The 23,895-nt window shown below is 42.5% G+C and overlaps 1 protein-coding gene across 2 annotated transcripts in view; it reads left to right on the forward strand.

Moving 5' to 3' along the window:
- The first annotated feature begins 1,360 nt into the window (after nucleotides 1–1,360).
- Nucleotides 1,361–23,895, forward strand: part of abhd17b (abhydrolase domain containing 17B, depalmitoylase) — a 60,803-nt gene continuing 38,268 nt past the window's right edge. The window contains exon 1 of one of the 2 annotated variants that reach the window (XM_078395240.1): nucleotides 1,361–2,673. In XM_078395240.1, coding sequence (XP_078251366.1) covers nucleotides 2,207–2,673 — 467 coding nt within the window. In that variant the 5' untranslated portion in view covers nucleotides 1,361–2,206. The remainder of the gene's footprint in view (nucleotides 2,674–23,895) is intronic. The other variant, XM_078395238.1, reaches the window with a different exon arrangement.

Below are 23,895 nucleotides of genomic sequence, written 5' to 3' on the forward strand. Positions count from 1 at the left end.
TTTCTGATGACCGATCCTGTTCCCTTCCCCAGTTTGCTTGCAAAAATAAACTTTACTCACAATAACAAATATATATCAAACGGAATAAAGAAAGTTCATATATTCTCCTACTATTTCAATAGTTTTCGCACCGATCTCATAGCAAACACACTAGTCCCCATCGTCGGCCTCATCACGGGCGATGAGGACAGGGCGTACAGAGAACTGATCAAGGAGTTTGTGGACTAGTGCCTGCGGAACTGCCTCTGGATCAACGCGGGGAAAACCAGGGAGATGGTGGTAGATTTCCGCAGGCGCAGCCAGGTCCCCCGACACCGATGAACATCCAGGGAATGGACATCGAGAGGGTGGATTCTTATAAGTACCTGGGTGTCTACCTCAACAATAAACTGGACTCGACTGAAAACACTGATGCACTACACAGAAAGGGCCAGAGCAGACTTTATCTGCTAAGGAGACTCAGGTCCTTTGGAGTGCAGGGGGCACTACGAAGGACCTCCTACAACACAGTGGTTGCATCGGCTATTTTCTATGGAGTGGTCTGCTGGAGCAGCAGCATCTCAGCGACGAAAGGGAAGAGACTCGACAAGCTGGTCAGGAAGGCCAGCTCTGTACTGGGTTGCCCCCTCAAGTCAGTGCAGGTGGTGGGAGAGGATGATGGCAAAACTAACATCGCTGCTGGACAACGACTCCCACCCCATGCAGGACACTGTCACTGCATTGAGTAGCTCCTTCAGTGACAGACTCCTTCACCCCAAGTGCGTGAAGGAGAGATATAGGAGTTCCTTCCTTCCCGCTGCTGTGAGACTGCACAACCAGCACTGCTCCCACCAGACGAGTCAACAGTAACAGCTAAGAACACACAGAAAACTGTTGACAATTTATGCATCTTTATTTATAATGAATGATCTCTTGATCTCTTGCTATTCATTTTGCTGCTGTAACACTTTAAATTTCCCCGGTGTGGGACGAATAAAGGAATATATTATTATTATTATTATTTGTCCCAAAAATACTATTTGACCTGCTGAATGCTTCCCTCATCCTGTTTCATTTCCTGGAAGATCCGGGGTGTGCGCATGAGTAGACGAATGAAAGCTTGCGTACAGCGCATGCGCAGCTCGGCGTCTCCAGCCGACGCTCCGCGCCTCCGTACAGCGCATCGCCCAGCGGGAGAGCCCAGCTCGCAAAAAATCGCGACGATTGCGCATGCGCCCCACCCCCTCCTCCCTGCGAGATCCACTCCCCGCATGCGCGGCCCCGCTCAGCGAGATCCACTCCCCGCATGCGCGCCGGCCCGCTCGGTGAGATCCACTCCCCGCATGCGCGGCGGCCCCTCCCGGAGAGATCCAGTCCCCGCATGCGCGGCCCCTCCCGGCGAGATCCACTCCCCGCATGCGCGCTGGCCCGGTGACCGGGCCCTGTCTCCCCGCCTCCACCCACCGCACCAGCGCAAGGCGTGTCCGCGCCAGCCAACTGGAGGACACGTATTCGTTTAAAAATTAAAAGTATGGGAACGCCTCCGGCGACCGGCGCAAAACTAAAATCTCCGCTGTGAGGGGAGCTGCGGCCGGAGCGAGTGCGGTGATCGGTGGAGGGTGTTTGTCGCGGCGGATCAAGGAGCTGCTGCTGCCACCGCCGACGGTTGTGTCCCCCGGGGCCTGGGCGCCGGCCGACAGGTGGAGGCAAGAGAGGAGCCGCAGCCGCCACAGCCGCCGCCGCATTGTCCCAGAGGCCGCCGGCACAGACCAAGGACGCGGCCTCCCTCCCCTCCCTCCACTGTGGGGCTGGAGAGCTGAAGGGATCTCGCCTGGCTGGGTTCCCCACCGCCTCCCCGGCGCAGATGACTCGCAGATTCAGGTCAAGTTTCTCTTCCTTTTGTGTGAGGACTCCTGGCTTTCACTTCGATCGATGAGCGTTGAGAAAGGGGGGCTGGGATTACGCTGGATTTATCACGGGAGCATCCGGTCTGCGGCTGCCCGACTTCCCTCGCTCGGAGCGGAGGATTAAACATGCGATCCATCACCAATTCAGAGTCCACTCGCCGGTGAGAACATTGTACGAGGCAAATTCTCAGAGAAAGTTTCCCGTTGATATCTTCAACCCAGTAGTTTACCCTGGCTCTGCGATCACTGGAATAGTTAATTTGTTCATTATTTATTAATTTGATTGATTGATTGACTGGGACTGACTCACTCGCCTTGCCATGAATAACCTGTCTCTGAGTGAGCTGTGCTGCCTCTTCTGTTGTCCGCCCTGCCCGGGTCGCATCGCCTCCAAACTCGCTTTCTTGCCCCCTGAGCCCACTTACGCTCTGCTGCCCGACGAGTCCGGGAGCCACTGGAGCCTGCACCTGTCCGAGCGAGCGGACTGGCAGTACTCGCAGCGGGAGAAGGACTCCATCGAGGCCTTTATGACCAGGACGAGCCGGGGCAACCGCATCGCTTGTATGTTCATCCGTTGCTCCCCCAGCGCCAAATTCACGCTGCTCTTCTCGCATGGTAATGCCGTGGATCTGGGCCAGATGAGCAGTTTCTACATCGGTCTGGGCTCCAGAATCAACTGCAACGTCTTCTCCTACGACTACTCGGGTTACGGGGCCAGCTCTGGGAAGCCTTCTGAGAAAAACCTCTATGCAGACGTAGACGCGGCTTGGCAGGCCCTCAGGACCAGGTAGGGAAATACCACCACAAGGTTTATCATAGACTATAAGCCATTAGAACAATCTTTTGAATTTAGCTCATCCAATAGTCCACCACACCTCTGTCTCCCTGCAAATTGTTCCATTTCAATTATATATATTCTCTTCTGAAATGTTGTGAGTTCATTTTATTACCTGCATTATACGTTCATAATCTGATGTTGTTTGTTATAGTCTAGAATTCAACTGCCCTTTTGCCCAACTCGTTCATGCTGACCGCTGCCTACCTGATCTATTTGGCCCATATCTCTCCAAGCCTTTCTTATCCACAAATGTGTCCAAATGTCTTTTAAACATTAATTGTACTATGTAATCTTGGAACTGGTTCCATATACCCACCACCCTCTGTAGGAAAACTTTGCCCCATCTAGATGGCATCACTTTAAACCTATACCCTAGAGTTTTAGACTCCCTATCCTGGAAAAAAACTCGAAAAATCTATTTCTAGAAGTGCACCCCTTGGCCCCCTTTACTTCAGGGAAACCTGTCCCAGCCAATCCAGTCTCTCCTCGTAACTCGTGGCTTCTCCTCCTAGTTAAATTCATCCCTTGATCTTAAAACCGCACATTCTCTGTTATCTATTACTTGTCACTAATGATGAAGTTATTTGAATTTTAAATTCTCATCCTTATTTCTGAATTCCCCTTCGCCTCGACGCTCAGTCATCTAAACTCCTTCATTGCAATAGTTCTCAGAGATCTCTGCACTACTATCATTCTGATTACTTATGTGTTTCTAAATTTAATTCCCATTAGCACCCCCTGACTTCAGCTATGCCTTCAGCTGATTATGCAATCTAAATTTTGCTATTCCTTTACCAAAGCTCCATACCTCTTGTTCTTCCTACATGGGCACACCTTAAAGCCTTCCTCTCTGACTAAGCATTTAGGCATCTTATTTTGTCTGAACGTCATTTTATTTTATGTGCTAATGCTTCTGTGAAGGCTTTTGGGACGTTTTTGCTGCATTAAAATGTGACCAAATGAAGTTGCTGTGCTTAACTTGAAAACAAAATCAGTTCTGTCGTTAATTACTATCCTTGCTTTCTACTGTTTCCTTCCTTTCTCTTCCTCTGTCCAGTGATCAGTTTCGACATCTATCTATCTATATACTAAAACTCTTGTTTGTTTGTTCCTGAACTATAGCCAAAACAGTACACGATAGCGCGACAATTTTAGGCCCACCTTGCTCACTGTCGTCCCTTTGGTGTTAATGGAAGAAGTTTCATTGGAATCCGTCTTATATTTTTAAAGTTATTCACATTTTAAAGTTTAAATCTATCTCCTGGGGGGGGGGGGGGGGCGAGGAGGGAGGACAAGGGGGGGGGGGGGATGGGGGATGAGATGAGAGGGTGCTGCACCAATGCAGGAGAGATTTTGGGCCCAACTGGTCTACTTGGTCTAGTCTTCAATTATAATTTTGTGCAGTGTTCTGTCAGAGTACTAGTTTCTATCTAATAAACATGCAATTAAGAGGTACCCTGAAAAATCATTTGAAAGGGCATGCTCCTTCAGACTTCATCTAGCACATCATAGTGGGATTAGAAATTGGTTAGTATCTGGAAACTATGTACAATAAAGGCAGGTATTTATGATTGGGAGTATGTGATATGTTGAGGTTCACAGCAATGCCATGCTGTATCGGGTACTGACTTCTCAATAATGTTCTGAAGCTTGCACCCTCAATGGAAGGAGTGCACGCCACAATTAGAATACATCTCCAATGTAACCCTTGTGCTGAATAAGTGTCGGAAAGAACTGCAGATGATGGTTTAAATCGAAGGTAGACACAAAATGCTGGAGTAACTCAGCAGGCAGGCAGCATCCCTGGAGAGAAGAAATGGGTGACATTTCGGGTCGAGACCCTTCTTCCGACTAAATAAGGGTCTCAACCCGAAACGTCACCCATTCCCTCTATCCAGGGATGCTGTCCTTCCCGCTGAGTTACTCCAACATTTTGTGTCTACCTGCTGAATAAGCGTACGTGACAAAATAATAACCAGAAATTAGCAGAATTATCACTGGCTGCTAAAAGCTAATGAACATCAATTGTCTGTGCATTCAATAAAGTGTGGCCAGTCGAGGATAAAGGAAGTGGCAAACAGAAGAACCTACCCTGGCTGCATGATTGCACTGCTACAGGAAAGTACCAACTCAGGCTGGATCAACTTCCTGGATGGAGTTTGTAATTCAACAAAGGATGACCAATAAACTACAAAGGAGAAATAGAATAAGGATAAACTATCATGAGACATGCAACCAGACTGTTGGACCTTCTAAGGAAAAGACTAGTAAAGGCAACTGTGTTTCTTACAGGCGGGTGTGAGGATTTATAATGTGGAATAAGGAAATGGCAAAAAGATTAAACAATTACTTTGAAGGTATTTATTCACAAAATGCTGGAGTTACTCCAGCATTTGGTGAATAAATACCTTTGATTTGTACCAGCATCTGTAGTTATTTTCATAAACAATTACTTTGTGTCTGCCTTTGCAGTACTTCAAGAAGTACTGGAAAGTCATGCTTCCAGTGTAAGTGAGGAAGTAAAATGTGTTAATATTAGTGGATAATTAAAATGTTAATGAGTAAAAAATGATAAATCCCAAGAACATGATTCGCATCTCAGAGTTTTAAAAGAGTAGCGATGGAAATGGTGGACGCTCTGGTTATCAACAAAGTTCTGTGGATTCTGGAATATTTCCTACAGATCGATAGGTAGCAAATGTGGCATCATTTCACTAGAAAATGAGGAGAAAGAAAACGTGGTGCTAACAACCTCTCAGACTGACATCAGAAGTTGAAAACATGCAAAAGGTAAAAGTTAATGATTAGATTTCAAGACCTCTAAATAAATAATGATATGATATGAAAGGAGTCCATGTGGATTTACAAAACGGATGTTGTGTTTAAGTAATTTCTTCTTAGAGTTCTTTAAGAATGCATCTACTAGGTAGATGAGTGGATGTGATATATTTGATTTTTTGAAAGTCTTTGGATGAGATTGCTGAGCAAAGCTAGAGAACATGGTGTCCACAATGATATACTGATATAGATTGAGAATTGAGATAAATAAAAGGTAGGAATAAAAAGAACCTTTTGGTTGGCAAGTGGAGACAAGCTGAGTGAGTTAGCAACAGCATGGCAGATGCAATGTAATATGGAAAAATATGAGAGTATCCACTTTAATTTTAAGCAACAAAAACCGTATACCTTGTAAAGTGAGATTTTAGGAAAGTTGATATTTAAAGGGGTCTGGTGCATTTGCATACGTCATTGAAAGTTAGCATGCAGTTGCAGCAGGCCATGAATAAGATTTAAAAAAAGTACCTGTACCTTTGTTACTGGACGATTTGAGCATAAGATACAAAGCTGCCTCATATAATTTGTGTATTGATGAGACCACACTATTTGCATAATATTAATTTCCTTGCCTGTAAGAGTATGCTTGCCATGCCTGGCAAGCATACTCTTACAGGCAAGGAAATTAATATTATTAACTGGAGTACAGTATTGATTTACTGGAGTTCAGTATTGACTCGTTTCTGGGATGGTAGGCCTATCAGATGAAGAGAGTTTGAGTCGGATGGATCTCCATTCTCAATTGTTTTGAAGAATGAGTGGTCTAATGCAGTGTCTTGTGTGAAAATATTTTATGACCATCTGAGTTAACAATTATCCCAATCATTTAAATGGAATTTAGTCTAATCTATGGACTTTGTTATTGCTGTCAGCAAGGGTCTGCATAATTGAACTGCTTTCTGCAGGGGCATAGGAATAATGGAACTTATTCCTATGGCTTCCTCTGTAGTCAACTCAGCTGGTTATGAATTGACTTGAAGAAATGGTACAATGAAATTTGTGGTTGTGGTGGGAGGCAGACCATGCAGCAACTTCAAGTCTGATCACTTTGAGGATGGCCACTCAAAGTCAGGGTTTTGTTGCTGCTATCGCGTCCACTTTGGGTTCAAACCATGAATGAAAAGAACTATAACTTGGTGTAAAGATCCAAGGAGTAAGTATATTGATGACAATGCTGGGGATTATTGCCCTGCCCTTTATATTGTGCTTTGGAATCTTCCATGACTACCTGAGGCCAGATGGGGAGAAATAGAAAAAAGTGTGATCATTCAATGAACACAAATTTATCAGTGGATCACATTGAAGCACCCCTGTGAGGGCATTGACATGATTAAAATGAGGAGAAGAACTGAAATTTGAATGTAAATGTTAAATTTACAAAAAAATCTCAATATTTTGGGAACCAAAACATGACCTCAAAATATAAAATGGTCACCATTAAACCACAAAGTTAGTGAATGTAATACAAAGGAATTGAGATGAATAATGTGATGTGAAGGCGACTGGAATGTCAAGCATGGTGCTTAAGTTAGACAGAGCATTGGCCAGAACCCGTCAGGAAAATTGGAATGCAGTAGGCAAAGAATATATTGGCCTTGGATGGGTCATTGAAGAATTAAATAAGGAAGTAAGAATGAGGGCGGCACTGGCGCAGCAATAGAGTTGCTGCCTTACAGCGCCAGAAACCCGGGTTCAATCCTGACTACGGGTGCTTGTCTGTACGGTGTTCGCACATTCTCCCCATGACCTGTGGGGTTTTTCTGGGAGCTTGAGGTTCCCTCCCACACTCCAAAGACATACAGGTTTGTAGGTTAATTGGCTTGGTATAAATGTAAAATTGTTCCTAGTGTGTGTAAGATAGTGTTAATGTGTGGGAATCACTGGTCAGTGTGACTCGGTGGGCTGAAGGGCCTGTTTCCGCACTGTATCTCTAAATTAAAGACTTTATACAAATCGTGGAAAGGTATAGTGACTGCTGGGACACTTAAAGTATAGTTAGTGACGATTGGTACAATTATGTTCATATTGCTAACAATTTCATTGCTAACGGCCCTGTATTTCAATATAATTCATAGGAACTAGGAGGATGGGTGGTCATTTGGGCCTTGGAGCCAGCTCTTCAATTCCACAAGATCCTGGTTGCTCTTCATCAATGTCATTTTCTTGCCCTATTCCCTATGTTCATTGATTCCTCTTATGTTTAGAAATCTATTAATTCAGTTTTGAAGTAACCAATTCTGTAGCTTTGCTACGTGTTGAGTGATTAAATTTATCTCCATTTCAGTTCTGGATGGTGTAGCTCTGTTTTTGAGACCTGCCTTTTTTCCATTCTCCATGACCAGGGGAAACATCCTTCCTGTATCTACCCTATCAAAACCCTCAAAGAATTTTCTATGTTTCATTGAAGTTGCCGTGCATTCTTCTGACCTCTAAGCCGCAGAAACCTAGCCTGCCCAATCTCTCCTCGTTTGATGGATATGCTAGCTGGAGAATAATCTAATGCATCTTCCACGGAAAGTCTATTTTTTATTTGGTAAGAGACCATAAAGCTTGAGTAATAGTCTTGTCAAGGCCCTTTATAATTGTTATAGGACATTGTCGTATAAGTAATAATTGTATACATACCCTAGTGCTGGTTGTTTCATTCAAATTGTGTATTCTGCACATAAAATGTCTCGGTTGCCCAACAGAAGTTGTGTAGAATTTTTTGTTTGGTATCTCTGGTCTTATCAAATTGTTGAGCTCTGATTGCATCTAAGGTTGATTGATTTCCTACGGATTACTTTGAATACATTAAGTGAAAAGAACTCGTGCTATTTGTGACTAATATTAATGGAGAAATAATTGGTACCGTTGCATGCAGCCTTTTAAATATTTACGTATCACTGCGCCTACTGAATCAATAGGTTGGACTTAATTTCTGGTTCTGTCAATGTTGCTGATTGGGGCTAATTTTCTATCAGATTCTGACAAATACTTTATGAATGTAAAAGTAGATTAAGTACCAGCACTTATTGATTTTTAATCCTAATGCTGCTCCAAAGAATTAATCGAAGATGGCAATAATGTAAAACCTAAAAAGCACGGACTGACTGGGATCTTAACTATCGTCAGTGGTGGAAAGTACACTCCTTAAGAGTTACAAATTGTGAGCAATATCACTGAACCAGCCACCAAAAATAAACTGCTCTTTCACTGCTTTTACTTGTGCCGGACGGATTACTCTATGCATTTAGCTGTCTTGCTTCCAGTTTAGTTTATTGTCACATTTACCGAGATACAGTGAAAAGCTTTTGTTGCATGCTAACCAGTCAGTGGAAAGACAATACATGCTTACAATCGAGCCATTTACTGTGTATAGATACATGATAAAGGAATAGCGTTTAGTGCAAGGTAAAGCCAATAAAGTCAGATCAAAGATAGTGTGAGGGTCACTAATGAGGTAGATAGTAGTTCAGGGCTGCTGTCTAGTTGTTTTGGGTTGCCTGATAACGGCTGGGAAGAAACTGTCCCTGAATCTGGAGGTGTGCGTTGTCCCATTTCTATATCTTTTGCCTGCTGGGAGAAGGGAGAAGAGGGAGTGGCCAGGGTGCAACTCGTCCTTGATTATGCTGCTGGCCTTGCCGAGGCAGCGTGAGATATAAATGGTCCATGGAAGGGAAGTTGGTTTGTGTGATAGTCTGGGCTGCGTCCACAATTCGTTGCAATTTCTTGTGGTCGTGGATGGAGCTGTTCTGAAACCAAATGTGTAGGAAAAAACTGCAGATGCCGGTTCCCCGACATTATAATCAAACCCGCCGACATGGCATGTGCCGTGGCAATCTGGCACGTTGACATCTATCGGTCTGAGGCCAGACACCTCCTCCTACTTGTCCTTGGACCATGATCCCATAGACTAGCACCAGGACATAATATCACACACCATTTCAGATTTCATTATTTCTGGCTGTCTGCCCTCCAAAGCCTCCAACTTTATAGTTTCCCAGTCCTGCGTGTCCCGATGTTATCTTCTCCCCAAATTCCACAAACAGAACTGCCCTGGTAGACCCATTGTTTCTGATTGTTCATGTCCCACTGAATTAATTTCCACATACCTCGACTCCATCCTATCCCCCCCTACCTATGTCCAAGACACCTCATACGCCCTTCGTCTCTTCAATGACTTCCGTTTTCCAGGCACCCATTACCACATCTTTACTAGGAATGTTCAGTCACTCTACACCTCCATCCCCCACCAGGAAGGTCTTAAAGCTCTCGGTTTCTTCCTCGACTGCAGAACCAGCCAATTTGTGTCTACTAACAATCTCCTTCGACTCCTCCCAATTCCTCCAAATCCAAGGGTTAGCTATGGGCTCTCGCATGGGCCCCAGCTTTGCCTGCCTCTTTGTAGGGTACGTCAAACAATCACTGTTCCAGGCATCCACTGGCCCTATCCCCAAACTCTACCTCCGCTACATTGATGACTGCATCGGTGCTACCTCCTGCACCCATGCAGAACTCGCTGACTTCATCAACGTCATGACTAATTTCTATCCTGCACTCATTCACTTGGACCATCTCCGACATCTACCTACCATTTCCAGATCTCACCATCTCCATCACAGGAGACAGACTGTTGACTGACATCTGACATTGACTCCCATAGCTTTCTAGACTATGCTTCTTCCTGCACTGCTTCCTGGAGATTCTATCCCCTATTCTCAATTCCTCCGTCTGTGCCCAAGATGAGGTGTTCCGTACCAGGTCATCGGAGATGTCCTCATCCTTTAGGGAATGGGGGTTCCATTCTTCCATTATAGACGAGGCTCTCACCAGGGTCCCCTCGATATCCCGCAGCTCCGCTCATACTCCCCCTCCCCCAATCGTAACAAGGACAGTCGCCCTTGTCCTCGCCTTCCACCCCATCAGCCGTCGCATATAGCACATAATCCTCTGACATTTTCGCCACCTTCAGCGAGATCCCACTAATAACCACATCTTCCTATCTCCGCTGCTTTCTGCAGAGACCATTCCCTCCACAACTCTCTGAAAACCTCATCCCTTCCCACCCAAACTACCCCCTTCCCAGGTACTTTCCCCTGCAACCGCAGGAGATGCAACGCATGTCCTTGTACCTCCCCCCTCGACTCCATCCAAGGACGCCGGCAGTCTTTTCAGGTGAGGCAGAGATTCACTTGCACCTCATCTACTGTATCCACTGTTCCAGGTGTGGACTCGTATGTCAGCGAGACAAGTGCAGGCTCGGCGATAGTTTCGCTGAACATCTCCGCTCAGTCTGCCTAAACCTACCTGATCTCCCGGTTGCTCAACACTTTAACTCCCCCTCCCATTTCCACACTGACCTTTCTGCCCTGCACCTCCTCCATTGTCAGAGTGAGGCCCAGCGCAAATTGGAAGATCAGCATATTTCGCTTCAGTCTCTTCCCCCCCCAACAGTCTGAACATTGACTTCTCTAACTTCAAGTAGCCCTTGCTTTCACTCTCTCTTCATCCCCTCCCCCTTCCCAGTTCTCCGACCAGTCTTACGTCTCCGGCTACATTTTATCTTTGTACCACCCACTACCCTGACATCAGTCTGAAGAAGGGTCTCAACCCAAAATGTCACCCATTCCTTCTCTCCAGAGATGCTGCCTGTCCTGCTGAGTTACTTTGTGTCTGTTCTGAAACCAAGCTGTGAAGCATCCCAACAGCAGTAGTTGTATTGAGCTGAAAGTTGCTATGTTAATAGAGATCTTTTATTTTGCTTTGCAGTTTTTTGATACTAGTAGCCCTCTGGAACTCTGTCAATGGCCCTGTGATAGCATAGACAGTGGGGAATAATTAGTTCTAATGCTGTCTAGAATCCAGTCAAGCTGCCCCCAACCTGTACGTAGCTACGACTGCATGAATATCTTGTGTTATTCCTTCACTTGGGAATTCTGCTTAGCTTATATGGATATTTTGGCACATCAGCAGTTTTGGATTAAAGTTTTGTGCTCATTGGTGGATGCCATGTGGCTTACAGGACCATCAGATACTTTCACTTTATATCAGTTTGATGTAATGTTATTTGTTAAGAATGGATGATCAGCGAGATGTTCGAAAATCACTCGTTTGATCCTCTGTTTCTGGCTCAGTGAGCAATGGTTTCCACTTTGGTAGCACTGCATGGTTCTGGGAACTGAGCCAGGTCAAATGAAGTACCAATGGAACAACAGCTTAAATCATATAGTGTAGAATAGCTATGGATTGTGGATTACTGCAAGGTAAAAATAGTAAATTGGCAAAACATCAATTTCAATGTGATGAGAACAGATCTGGCCCAAGTAAATTGGAATTGAGCTTGGCAGTCAACACTGTAATTCAACACAATAGGAGATCTTTTAAAATGGAAATGTTCCAACTTCCGTGTAGATATATTCCAATGAGGGTGATGATGGGGTGGGAGAAGTAATGCTAGAATTCACTGGGTGTCCGAAAAGACAATAGACAATAGGTGCAGGAGTAGGCCATTCGGCCCTTCGAGCCAGCACTGCCATTCAATGTGATCATGGCTGATCATTCTCAATCAGTACCCCGTTCCTGCCTTCTCCCCATACCCCCTGACTCCACTATCCTTAAGAGCTCTATCTAGCTCTCTCTTGAATGCATTCAGAGAACTGGCCTCCACTGCCTTCTGAGGCAGAGAATTCCACAGATTTACAACTCTGACTGAAAAAGTTTTTCCTCATCTCCGTTCTAAATGGCCTACCCCTTATTCTTAAACTGTGGCTCCTGGTTCTGGACCCCCCCCAACATTGGGAACATGTTTCCTGCCTCTAACGTGTCCAACCCCTTAATAATCTTATATGTTTCGATAAGATCCCCTCTCATCCTTCTAAATTCCAGTGCATACAAGCCTAGTCGCTCCAGTCTTTCAACATATGACAGTCCCGCCATTCCAGGAATTAACCTAGTAAACCTACTCTGCATGCCCTCAATAGCAAGAATATTCTTCCTCAAATTTGGAGACCAAAACTGCACACAGTACTCCAGGTGCGGTCTCACTAAGGCCCTGTACAACTGCAGAAGGACCTCTTTGCTCCTATACTCAACTCCTCTTGTATGAAGGCCAACATTCCATTGGCTTTCTTCACTGCCTGCTGAACCTGCATGCTTCCTTTCAGTGACTGATGCACTAGGACACCCAGATCTTGTTGTACATCCACTTTTCCTAACTTGACACCATTCAGATAATAATCTGCCTCCCTATTCTTATCACCAAGTGGATAACCTCACACTTATCCACATTAAACTTCATCTGCCATGCATCTGCCCACTCACACAACGTGTCCAAGTCACCCTGCAACCTCAAAGCATCTTCCTCACGCAGTTCACACTACCACCCAGCTTTGTATCATCTGCAAATTTGCTAATGGTACTTTTAATCCCTTCATCCAAGTCATTAATGTATATTGTAAATAGCTGCGGTCCCAGCACTGAGCCTTGCGGTACCCCACTAGTCACAGACCGCCATTCTGAAAGGGACCCAGTTATCCCCACTCTTTGCTTTCTGTGTGCCAACCAATTTTCTATCCATGTCAGTACCCTACCCCCAATACCATGTGCTCTAATTTTGCCCACTAATCTCCTATGTGGGACCTTGTCGAAGGCTTTCTGAAAGTCGAGGTACACCACATCCACCGGCTCTCCCCTGTCAATTTTCCTAGTTACATCCTCAAAGAATTCCAGAAGATTAGTCAAGCATGATTTCCCCTTCATAAATCCATGCTGACTCGGAACGATCCTGTTACTACCATCCAAATGATCCGCAATTTCGTCTTTTATAATTGACTCCAGCATCTTCCCCACCACTGATGTCAGACTTGTCTATAATTTCCCGTTTTCTCTCTCCCTCCTTTCTTAAAAAGTGGGACAACATTAACTACCCTCTAATCCACAGGAACTGATCCTGAATCTATAGAACATTGGAAAATGATCACCAATGCGTCCAAAATTTCTAGAGCCACCTCCTTAAGTACCCTGGGATGCAGACCACCAGGCCCTGGGGATTTATCAGCCTTCAGTTCCATCAGTCTACCCAACACCATTTCCTGCCTAATGTGGATTTCCTTCAGTTCCTCAGTCACCCTAGGATCTCTTGCCACTAGAACATCTGGGAGATTGCTTGTATCTTCCTTAGTGAAGACAGATCCAAAGTACCGATTCAACTCGTCTGCCATGACAACAAAGTAATGCAGAAAAGGAAGATTGCATGATAAGATCTCGCATTCCTTATATGAGTAAGAATGACACTAATTATGGAGGATGTTCCTGTGGAGTTTTTTTTCCACACAGGAAGTAAGAGAGCCAAAAGGGAACACGAGAGGACTGGCTGAAAACGTAGAAGGAATTTTGAAATATCATATTTAAACAGGAAAAGAATTTGGAGCAAAGAGCTGAGTCCAATCATAGTCTAAAAAGGGAATCTACTCAATGAATAGTTTACCTCAGTCCCATGAAGAAGATGCTCTGCAAAGGAAAATGTAATTTGATTCTTCATTGGCTAAAATTCACAGAGTAGGTATTCAAAATGCGAGCTACATTTAGAGGATAACTGATCTGGTATAGATGGGCGGCGTCAAAAGTTGTTGATGGGGGTCTGGTTAGAAATTGCAAAGAACCTGGCTATTATCATCCACTTCTATGGATTCTGATATGTTGCCCAATGGCTGGAAATTATTGCATACTTTTTCAAAAAGGGTATGCAAGTCTTAGAAGATACAGCATGGAAATGGGACCCATCAACCTATCACGTCTGTGCCAATCATCAGCCATTCATTTACACTAATCTTACATTAGTCCCATTTTTTTAATCTTCTTGCTTTCTCATTAACTTCCACCACTCAGATCCTGCCAGTCATGCTAGGGTAAATTAGAATAGCCAATTTATCTACCAACCCACATGTACATATCTTTGGGATGTGAGAAGAAGCCCATCTGGTCACAGGGAGAGCATGCAAGGTACAGACTCCAAGGTTGGGACTGAATGTGGGAGCAGCTCTTTTCGCTGCTGGTCAGTTTAATTTTGGGGAACATTGTAGAAACACTCTGAAATAAAATTAGCATCCACAAAAATGTGAATCGATTAGAGTACATCAGTACAGATTTACTAAAGACAAATCATGCTTTCTTGAAGTACAATACTGTAGTTAATAAAGAAATCCAGCTATTGTGATATAAATGGATATCCAGAGGATTTGATGGTGCTCCACTTATCGGCTTCTCATTATGATTGAAGGCCATGGAATACAAGTTGTAACCACATAGCCAATAAATTGCATTGGTGAGAGGAATTTGAGTTGCGGTGGTCAATACTAAGATCGCTGCTTTTCTTAATATGTTAAAGACTTGGGGTTAAATGTATAAGGCACAATGTCCACATTTGCAGATGGTAAAAAACTTGAGGTTTGGTGAACTGAGGAGTATAGTAAAACATAAGATCTAGATAGGTTAGCGGAAGAGACAGATAAGTGGCAAATGAAATGTAATGCTGAATATTCCATTTTGTGGGAAAAATAAAAAAAGGCAATATCAATGAGAGGCCACTGTTCTAAGAAATATATAAGAACAATGCAATCTGCTATACATGTTCATAGGTTGTTAAAAATGTCAGTTTATAAATAAAGGTATATACACTGATCAGCCAAAACATTATGAACTGATGAGCCAAAACATTATAACCACCTGCCTAATATGCTGTTGGTCCTCCGTGTGCAGCCCCATACGCAGCAGGGTGGGATGCACTTTGTATTGTGACACATTCCTCCCATGACCACCTTTTAAATTTTCTGTGACTTGTGCCACAGTAGTAGACCTTTTGTCGGTTCAGACCAGACGGGATAGCCTTCGTTGCCCTCGCGCATCGATGAGCTTTGCATGCCTAACACCCTGTCGCCGGCTTGTGGTTTGTCCCTCCTCGGACCACTGTCGGTTGATACTCGTCACTGCTGACCGCGAGCACCCCACGAGCCTTGCCGTTTCACAGATGCTCTGACCCAGTCGTCTGGCCAGAACAATTTGCCCCTTGTCAAAGTCGCTCAGGTCTTTACTCCTGCCCATTTCTCCTGCATCCAACACATCAACTTCAAGAACTGACTGTTCACTTGCTGCCTAATATATCCCACCCCTTGACAGGTGCCATTGTAACAAGATAATCAATGTTATTCACTTCACCTGTCAGTGGTCATAATATTTTGGCTGATGGGTGTATTACTAGGGTAATGAAGTCGTGATAACCCTTTATTCAACACTGCTCAATTTGTAGCTGCACTATTTGTGTACAAATCTGGGCATTGGGAAATATGTAAAGTTTTAGAGAAGGTGTAGAAGAAATTTAACCAAATGATTCCAGGGATTAGGATCTATGGTTATGTGGATAGACTGGAAAAACTGGCATTGTTTTCCTTGGAAAATAGGAAGGTGTGAAGGAATCTGATTGGGATATTTAAAATCTAAAATCTTTAGATAGAGGAAAACTTCCTGTTAGCAGAGGGACCAAAGTACAGGGTATGGAAAATGGAGATGGTGACGTGAGGAAGAATTTTTGCATCGGTAGCAATCAAGGCCATGATATATCCATATCTCAGATTGTTCAGAGCAGAGTGATCCTGAACTTATCACTATGCATATTATCTGAAATACTTGAAATAATGACAGGGAGACGCAAAGCCAAAGAGTTGTGCCTGATTTGGATTGATCAATTCTACTTGATGAAGAAAATAAACTTTATTTATCTGTACCTCAATGTATGAAATTAATAGTGCAGAATATTTTTAATTGTATGCAATAATTATTTAAACGTTGTCTACAAATAATTGGATGGTGATGATGATTCATTGCAGGGCTGAACAAAAGATTAATGCTACTTTCTTTTTTAATTCTGCGTTCAATTACAACAGTATGGTTATTGTAAACTTTAACCTCAACCGCTTGAACACGGCTCTAAATGCATTCTGCTTTTGCGCCTCTGCATTGTTAATGTGATTTCTGTAAAAAAATCACTCCCTTTTCAAACTCTCAATTGTTGGAGGTGCAGGGGGTATGCTGCAGGGAGGGATGGGGACGGGACGAAAGAGCCAAGAGGAGGAATGTGCATTAGTTTACGTCATCAGTTCCTGGTACCTCGAATTCTGCAAGGACTTGTTGCAAGTTTAGAATGTGTGATTTTGTTTCAAGTATTTTACTTCACAGCACCTGCTGCTGATGAGTCAGACTACAACAAACTTTATGCTTTTCTGAAGCTTGTCCGTTGGGTGTGCCCTATCATGACTGAGAATTAACTGCCATAGTAATAGTTTTGTCATGTCTATAAACACATTTGGGTGTTGACAGTAAGTAATTGCAAGAACCCCACCTGGAAATTTGGTAGATGGTGGAGAAATCTCTTTGGTTGTTTTATTTATATTGTGCTTTAAAAAAAAAATTCATTTTAAACCAAACCAAATTAGAGCTTGATATGTATTTCACCAATGTTTCAGGAAGTGATTATGCAATGGGATTTTGCTTATCTATTCCTTTCTCAGGACATCGTCCCTTACAAGAACGATCCCAGGAAAGAGTAGGTTAACCTATGATAAGCATTTGTCATTTTCTCATTTTATACAAGTCTATACCAATGTTGTTGGTTTTTTGGGTTCAGAGAACTAACTTCAACTTTTTTAAACTATTTGTTACTGTTAAGCATTACTGCAGTGACATTTCAACAGTCATGTTAGAATTAATAATTCTGGGGGAAAAAAAAAGAAAACCACCTGAATTGAAGAAATGTCTATATAAAATCCCACTGAAAATGGTTTACAAGTCAATCATGTGATGTATCTTGTTCTGAAAGTGGAGAGGGTAATACAGTGCCCTCCATAATGTTTGGGACAAAGATCCATTTATTTATTTGCCTCTGCACTCCACAATTTGAGATTTGTATTAGAAAAAAAAATCACATGTAGTTAAAGTGCACATAGCCTGATTTTAATTAAGGGTATTTTTATACATTTTGATTTCACCATGTAGAAATTACAGCAGGGTTTATACCTAGTCCCCCCATTTCAGGGCACCATAATGTTTGGGACACAGCAATGTCATGTAAATGAAAGTAGTTATGTTTTGTATTTTGTTGCATATCCTTTGCATGCAACAACTGTTTGAAGTCTGCGATTCATGGACATCACCAGTTGCTGGGTGTCTTCTCTGGTGTTGCTCTGCCAGGCCTGTATTGCAGCCATCTTTAGCTTATGCTTGTTTTGGGGGTTAGTCCCCTTCAGGTTTCTCTTCAGCATATAAAAGGCATGCTCAATTGGGTTCAGATCGGGCGATTGACTTGACCACTCAAGAATTGACCATTTTCTAGCTTTGAAAAACTCCTTTGTTGCTTTAGCAGTATGTTTGGGATCGTTGTCTTACTGTAGAATGAACCGCCGACCAATGAGTTTTGAGGCATTTGTTTGAACTTGAGCAGATAGGATGTGTCCAGACACTTCAGAATTCATTATGCTACTACCATCAGCAGTTGTATCATTAATGAAGATAAGTGAGCCAGTACCTTCAGCAGCCATACATGCCCAGGTCATAACACCCCACCACCACCTTTCACAGATGAGGTGGTATGCTTTGGATCTTGGGCAGTTCCTTCTCACATCCATACTTTGCTCTTGCCATCACTCTGATGTAAGCTAATCTTTGTCTCATCTATCCACAAAACCTTTTTCCAGAACTGCGGTTGCTCTTTTAAGTTCTTCTTGGCAAACTGTAACCTGGCTATCCTATTTTTGCGGCTAACCAGTGGTTTGCATTTTGCAATGTAGTCTCTGTATTTCTGTTCATGAAGTCTTCTGTGGACAGTGGTCATTGACAAATTCACGCCTGACCCCTGAAGAGTGTTTCTGATCTGTCAGACAGGTGCTTGGGGATTTTTCTTTACAATAGAGAGAATTCTTCTGTCATCAGCTGTGGAGGTCTTCCTTGGCCTGCCAGTCCCTTTGTGATTAGTAAGCTCATCAGTGCTCTCTCTTCTTCTTAATGATGTTCCAAACAGTTGATTTTGGTAAGCCTAAGGTTTGGCTGATGTCTCTAACCCTTTTATTCTTGTTTCTGAGTCTCATAATGGCTTCTTTGACTTTCATTGGCACAACTTTGGTCCTCGTGTTCATAAACAGCAATAAAAGTTTGCATAGATGATGGAAAGACTGGAGGAAAGACTAGGTGCTGAGAGCGCTCTTATACCTGCATTAAGGAGGCAATTAAACACATCTGAGCAATTACAAACACCTGTGAAGCCATGTGTCCCAAACATTATGGTGCTCTGAAATGGGGGAGGGGACGATGTATAAACACAGCTGTAATTTCTACACGGTGAATCCAAAATGTATAAAAATACCCTTTAATAAAATCTGACAATGTGCACTTTAACCACGTGTTTTTCTTCTATTACAAATCTCAATTTGTGGAGTACAGAGGCAAATAAATAAATGATGGGTCTTTGTCCCAAACACTGTATCTGGTGTCTGCCTATTCACCTGTAATTTGACCTCAGTGGGGGGTAATCCTTTTTTTTTCAGATCTTCTTTTAAATTCGATTACATCAAAACTGCAAGCTCTCAAATTTGGAAAATGTTGTCATTGCCAAAAAGTGTGACAGAGGTCAGAAGGTTTGCAAACTCCACCTGGAACCTTGAGTATCCAGAAATTGCACAATATTGTTATTTCTGCAGAAAAACTTGTACATTTAAGATTGTGAATAAGAAAATTAAAATCCAAAAAGAAAATGATTAAATGCAAATATGATCACGTTGGTTTTCTACGAGTGAAACATAGAAAATAGGTGCAGGAGCCAGCTCCGCCATTCATTGTGATCATGGCTGATCGTCCACAATTAATAACCCGTGCCTGCCTTCTCCCCATATCCCTTGATTCCATTACCCCTAGAGCTCTATCTAACTCTCTCTTAAATCCATCCAGTGATTTGGCCTCCACTGCCCTCTGTGGCAGAGAATTCCACAAATTCACAACTCGCTGGGTGAAAAAGTTCCTTCTCACCTCAGTTTTAAATGGCCTCCCCTTTATTCTAAGACTGTGGCCCCTGGTTCTGGACTCGCCCAACATTGGGAACATTTTTCCTGCATCTAGCTTGTCCAGTCCTTTTACAATTTTATATGTTTCTATAAGATCCCCTCTCATCCTTCTAAACTCCAGTGAATACAAGCCTAGTCTTTTCAATCTTTCCTCATATGACAGTCCCGCCATCCTAGAGATCAATCTCGTGATCCTACGCTGCGCTGCCTCAATTACAAGGATGTCCTTCCTCAAATTAGGAGACCAAAACTATACACAATACTCCAGATGTGGTCTTACCAGGGCCCTATACAACTGCAGAAGAACCTCTTTACTCCTATACTAAAATCCTCTCGTTATGAAGGCCAACATGCCATTAGCTTCACTGCCTGATGTACCTGCACGCCAACTTTCAGTGACTGGTGTACAAGGACATCCAGGTCTCGCTGCACTTCCCCCTTCCCTAACACCATTGAGATAATAATCTGCCTCCTTGTTTTTGCCGCCAAAGTGGATAACCTCAAATTTATCTATATTATACTGCATCTGCCACACATCTGCCCACTCACTCTACCTATCCAGGTCCTGTTCACGGTTCACAATGCCACCCAGCTTTGTGTCATCTGCAAACTTGCTAGTGTTGCTTCTAATTCCCTCATCCAAATCATTAATATATATGGTAAACAGTTGCGGCCCCAACACCGAGCCTTGCGGCACTCCACTCGCCACTGCCTGCCATTCTGAAAAGGACCCGTTTACTCCTACTCTTTGCTTCCTGTCTGCCAACCAATTTTCTATCCATGTCAACACCCTACCCCCAATACCATGTGCTCTAATTTTGCTCACCAATCTCCCGTGTGGGACCTTATCAAAGGCTTTCTGAAAGTCTAGATACACTACACCCACTGGCTCCCCTTCATCCATTTTACTTGTCACATCCTCATAAAATTCCAGAAGATTAGTCAAGCATGATTTTCCTTTCATAAATCCATGCTGACTTGGACTTATCCTTTTACGCTATCCAAATGCACCGTTATTACCTCTTTAATAATTGACTCCGGCATCTTCCCCACCACCGATGTCAGGCTAACTGGTCTTCTCCGTTTTCTCTCGCTCCTTTCTTGAAAAGTGGGATAACATTAGCTATCCTCCAATCCACAGGAACTGATCCAGAATCTATTGAACATTGGAAAATGATCACCAATGTGTTCACTATTTCTAGAGCCACCTCCCTGAGTACCCAGGGATGCAGACCATCAGGCCCAGGGGATTTATCAACCTACAGTCCCATTAGTCTACCCAATACTATTGGGTGCTCTAATTTCCTCCCATACTCCAAAGATGCACAGGTTTGTAGGTTAATTGGCTTTTGTAAAAAAATTGTACATTTTCCCTAGTGTGTACGATAGTGTTAGTGTACGGGGTCACTGGTTGGTGTGGACAGTGGGCCGAAGGGCCTGTTTCAACTCTATCACTAAACTAAACTAATTAGAAATGGTTAACAGACATGTTTCCCAATATACTAATTAGAAATATGACTAAATTCCGATTAATAAACTGGAGAAAAGCATTATTGATATTTGAATTGAAATGCAACTTTAGAAAACGTGTATAATCATGGTTGACAGTGACTTGTGCTTAAAATAAGACTTGGCCTCCAATTAATGAGGCAGCATGACTGAAACAATCAAGGTTTTGAACCTTTTTAGAAACAAGAGAATCAAATTAATAATTAAATAACTGCATTGGATGGCATATGCAGATTTTGGCAAAGGATAGCAGTTGCTTTTACACATATTTAATAATTTAAAGAAAATATATTGGCAGTGGAATCTGGCATTGTGGGATTGCTGCTTTTAAAGCTACGTTTAAGAAAGAGAAGTGCATGCCAAAGGACTCTTTAAAAAATTTCTCAGTCATGCTTCAACTACCTTGCTGAATACTCTCATAAAAGAGGTGAGGACAATAGGGTAGGTGTTATGCATCTAGATTTCAAAGAAAAGTTAGATCATTCTGCCTCATCGACTGAATAAATGAATCGTAAAACCAGATTATGCAATTTCAGGGAACAAATGGTAGGATGGAAAGCAACCTTACACTTAAAGCAGAATGTAATGGATTAATCTGAAGCAACAGAAAATGGAAAATGACATCGCATAAGCACTAGGGCCACATTTGTAAATCATAAATATATTTTAAAAATAGATATTATAAAACATCATATTTGCAGATGCAGCTATACTGGAGAGGAAAAAATGAGTATAATAATTTAGAACTATCTAATTTTGCTAAATAGGGTTTTTTGATGGTAAATGAATTTCAACCTGCATAAATATGTTAATGTTTTCATAGGAATAATATCGGGAAGCTGTAAAGGCATGAAGGAATAGAAGCATGTGCATATATTGAGACCCAAAATAGGGTGGGAGGAGACTCGTGTGAAGTATAAACACTGACATGGATTGATTGGACTCTTTAGAAAGTCCTTGAAGTTATTTCCAGACTTAAGTTGATTCCCAAGGGGCAAAAGGCAAATTCCTTTGCAACGTTTTAGTGATGCATGCAAGTGGAATAATAGACAAGGAAGTATAAAGCCTTTCCGCATGACAAATATCATGTATTGTTAGTTTGTGCTGTACAAAATCTGATAAAACACTTCAAGGTTTTTTATAGAAGATGGAGACATGAATGTTTTTATTTCATATTGGATTCAGTAATTTTGCTGCTTGTATGAAGAGCAACACGCATCCTGTTATGTGTTGAAGCAGCTGGTTAAATATTAATATGCATCCTTCTGTTTGCTCTTTGCAGTCCAGTGAATGAAACCGCTTAACATTATTTGACCACTTAAAACTATTTGTAAAATGGATGATTCTCAATTTGCATGTATTAAAATCTTTTGCACGTTGGGACCTGACAGTCATTAGTCTGAAAAGCTAAAATCACCAGAATTCTATAACTAATTTTAAGCAATTCTTGTCTGCTTTCAGAAAATGCAAGATTTAAGCTTTTGATTGAATCTGGTTAGGATGAAAGATCAATAACATGAAACGTTAATTCTATTTCCCTCCACAAATGCAGCCTGACCAAAGTATTTTCAGCATTTTTTGCTTGCCTTTCAGATTTCCAAAATCTGCACTATTTATTCTTTGAATCTGTTAGGGGGTGGACTCCTAAGATCTTGATGTTTACATTGACAAGTTTCAGTTTTTGAGGTTTAAGATTGTACTTTTAACAATTGAAATACTTTATTATTGTGAAGGAAGCGACTGCAATTTCATTGCAGAAATAAATGACGGTTATAGTGACAATAATGGCTAAATCTGTTGAGCAGAGTTAATTTTGTATTCTTGTTCTACATTAAAGAAGTTGTTTAAATAGTCTATATAACTAAAGCCAAAAGGTTGATACTTAAACTTGCAGGCTGTAGAGAAGATCCATTTATCCAGCGTATTCCAATCTGGAGGTATACTGCTGAGGCCATTCATCGAAGCTGTCCCACGAACAATCTTGTACATAGAAAGTATGGAGCCACAAGTTGTATAATATACCGAACAGTTCAGGTATATTTGCTTACATTTTGACTATGCAATGGTTAGGCTTCTCTTGGCCAACTATTTTCGGCTTGTGTCGCACAAGGCTATAAGACAAAATTGATCCTGAAATTACTGACTCTTTATCAATATTGAATTTGTGATCTGTTGTAATGTTTCAGGGGACAGGGTTGGAGAGGCTCTGATGCCCTCCATGCTGACATTCCTTGTCTGATCTTGCATCTGAATCATTGAGACACCAGCAAGCAGCTGTTTTTTGTGAAACTGCAACTGACTGAGTCTTCAGAAGAGGGAAGCAATATCTTGTTTTTGTCAAACGTAACATTATTCCCATCCACTGGCCATGTTGAAAAACCCAGAATATAAATTTACTTCCATGTTTCTTGCATTCCAACAGGAACTTATTTTATTATAGGGCATGGTAAAAATTTTATTTTCATGAATGTGTGATAAGCTGTCCACTTTATTTTAAATCAAAGTCCAAACAGTACAGTTTCACTGCACCTCGGTACACGTGACAAGAAACCTAAACTGAAAATATGCAACTGAATAATTTAATTGCTACTAGACCAAGTGGACCCGTTGGGCCCAAACCTGCATTGGTGCAGCACCCTCTCCTCTCCCCCCCCATCCCCCTCCCCCCATTCCACCCCCCCTTATCCTCCCTCCCTAGGAGATAGATATAAACTTTATAATGTGCCTAACGTTAAAAATATAA

The sequence above is a fragment of the Rhinoraja longicauda genome, chromosome 3 (assembly GCF_053455715.1).
Source record: "Rhinoraja longicauda isolate Sanriku21f chromosome 3, sRhiLon1.1, whole genome shotgun sequence".
Taxonomy (NCBI): domain Eukaryota; kingdom Metazoa; phylum Chordata; class Chondrichthyes; order Rajiformes; family Arhynchobatidae; genus Rhinoraja; species Rhinoraja longicauda.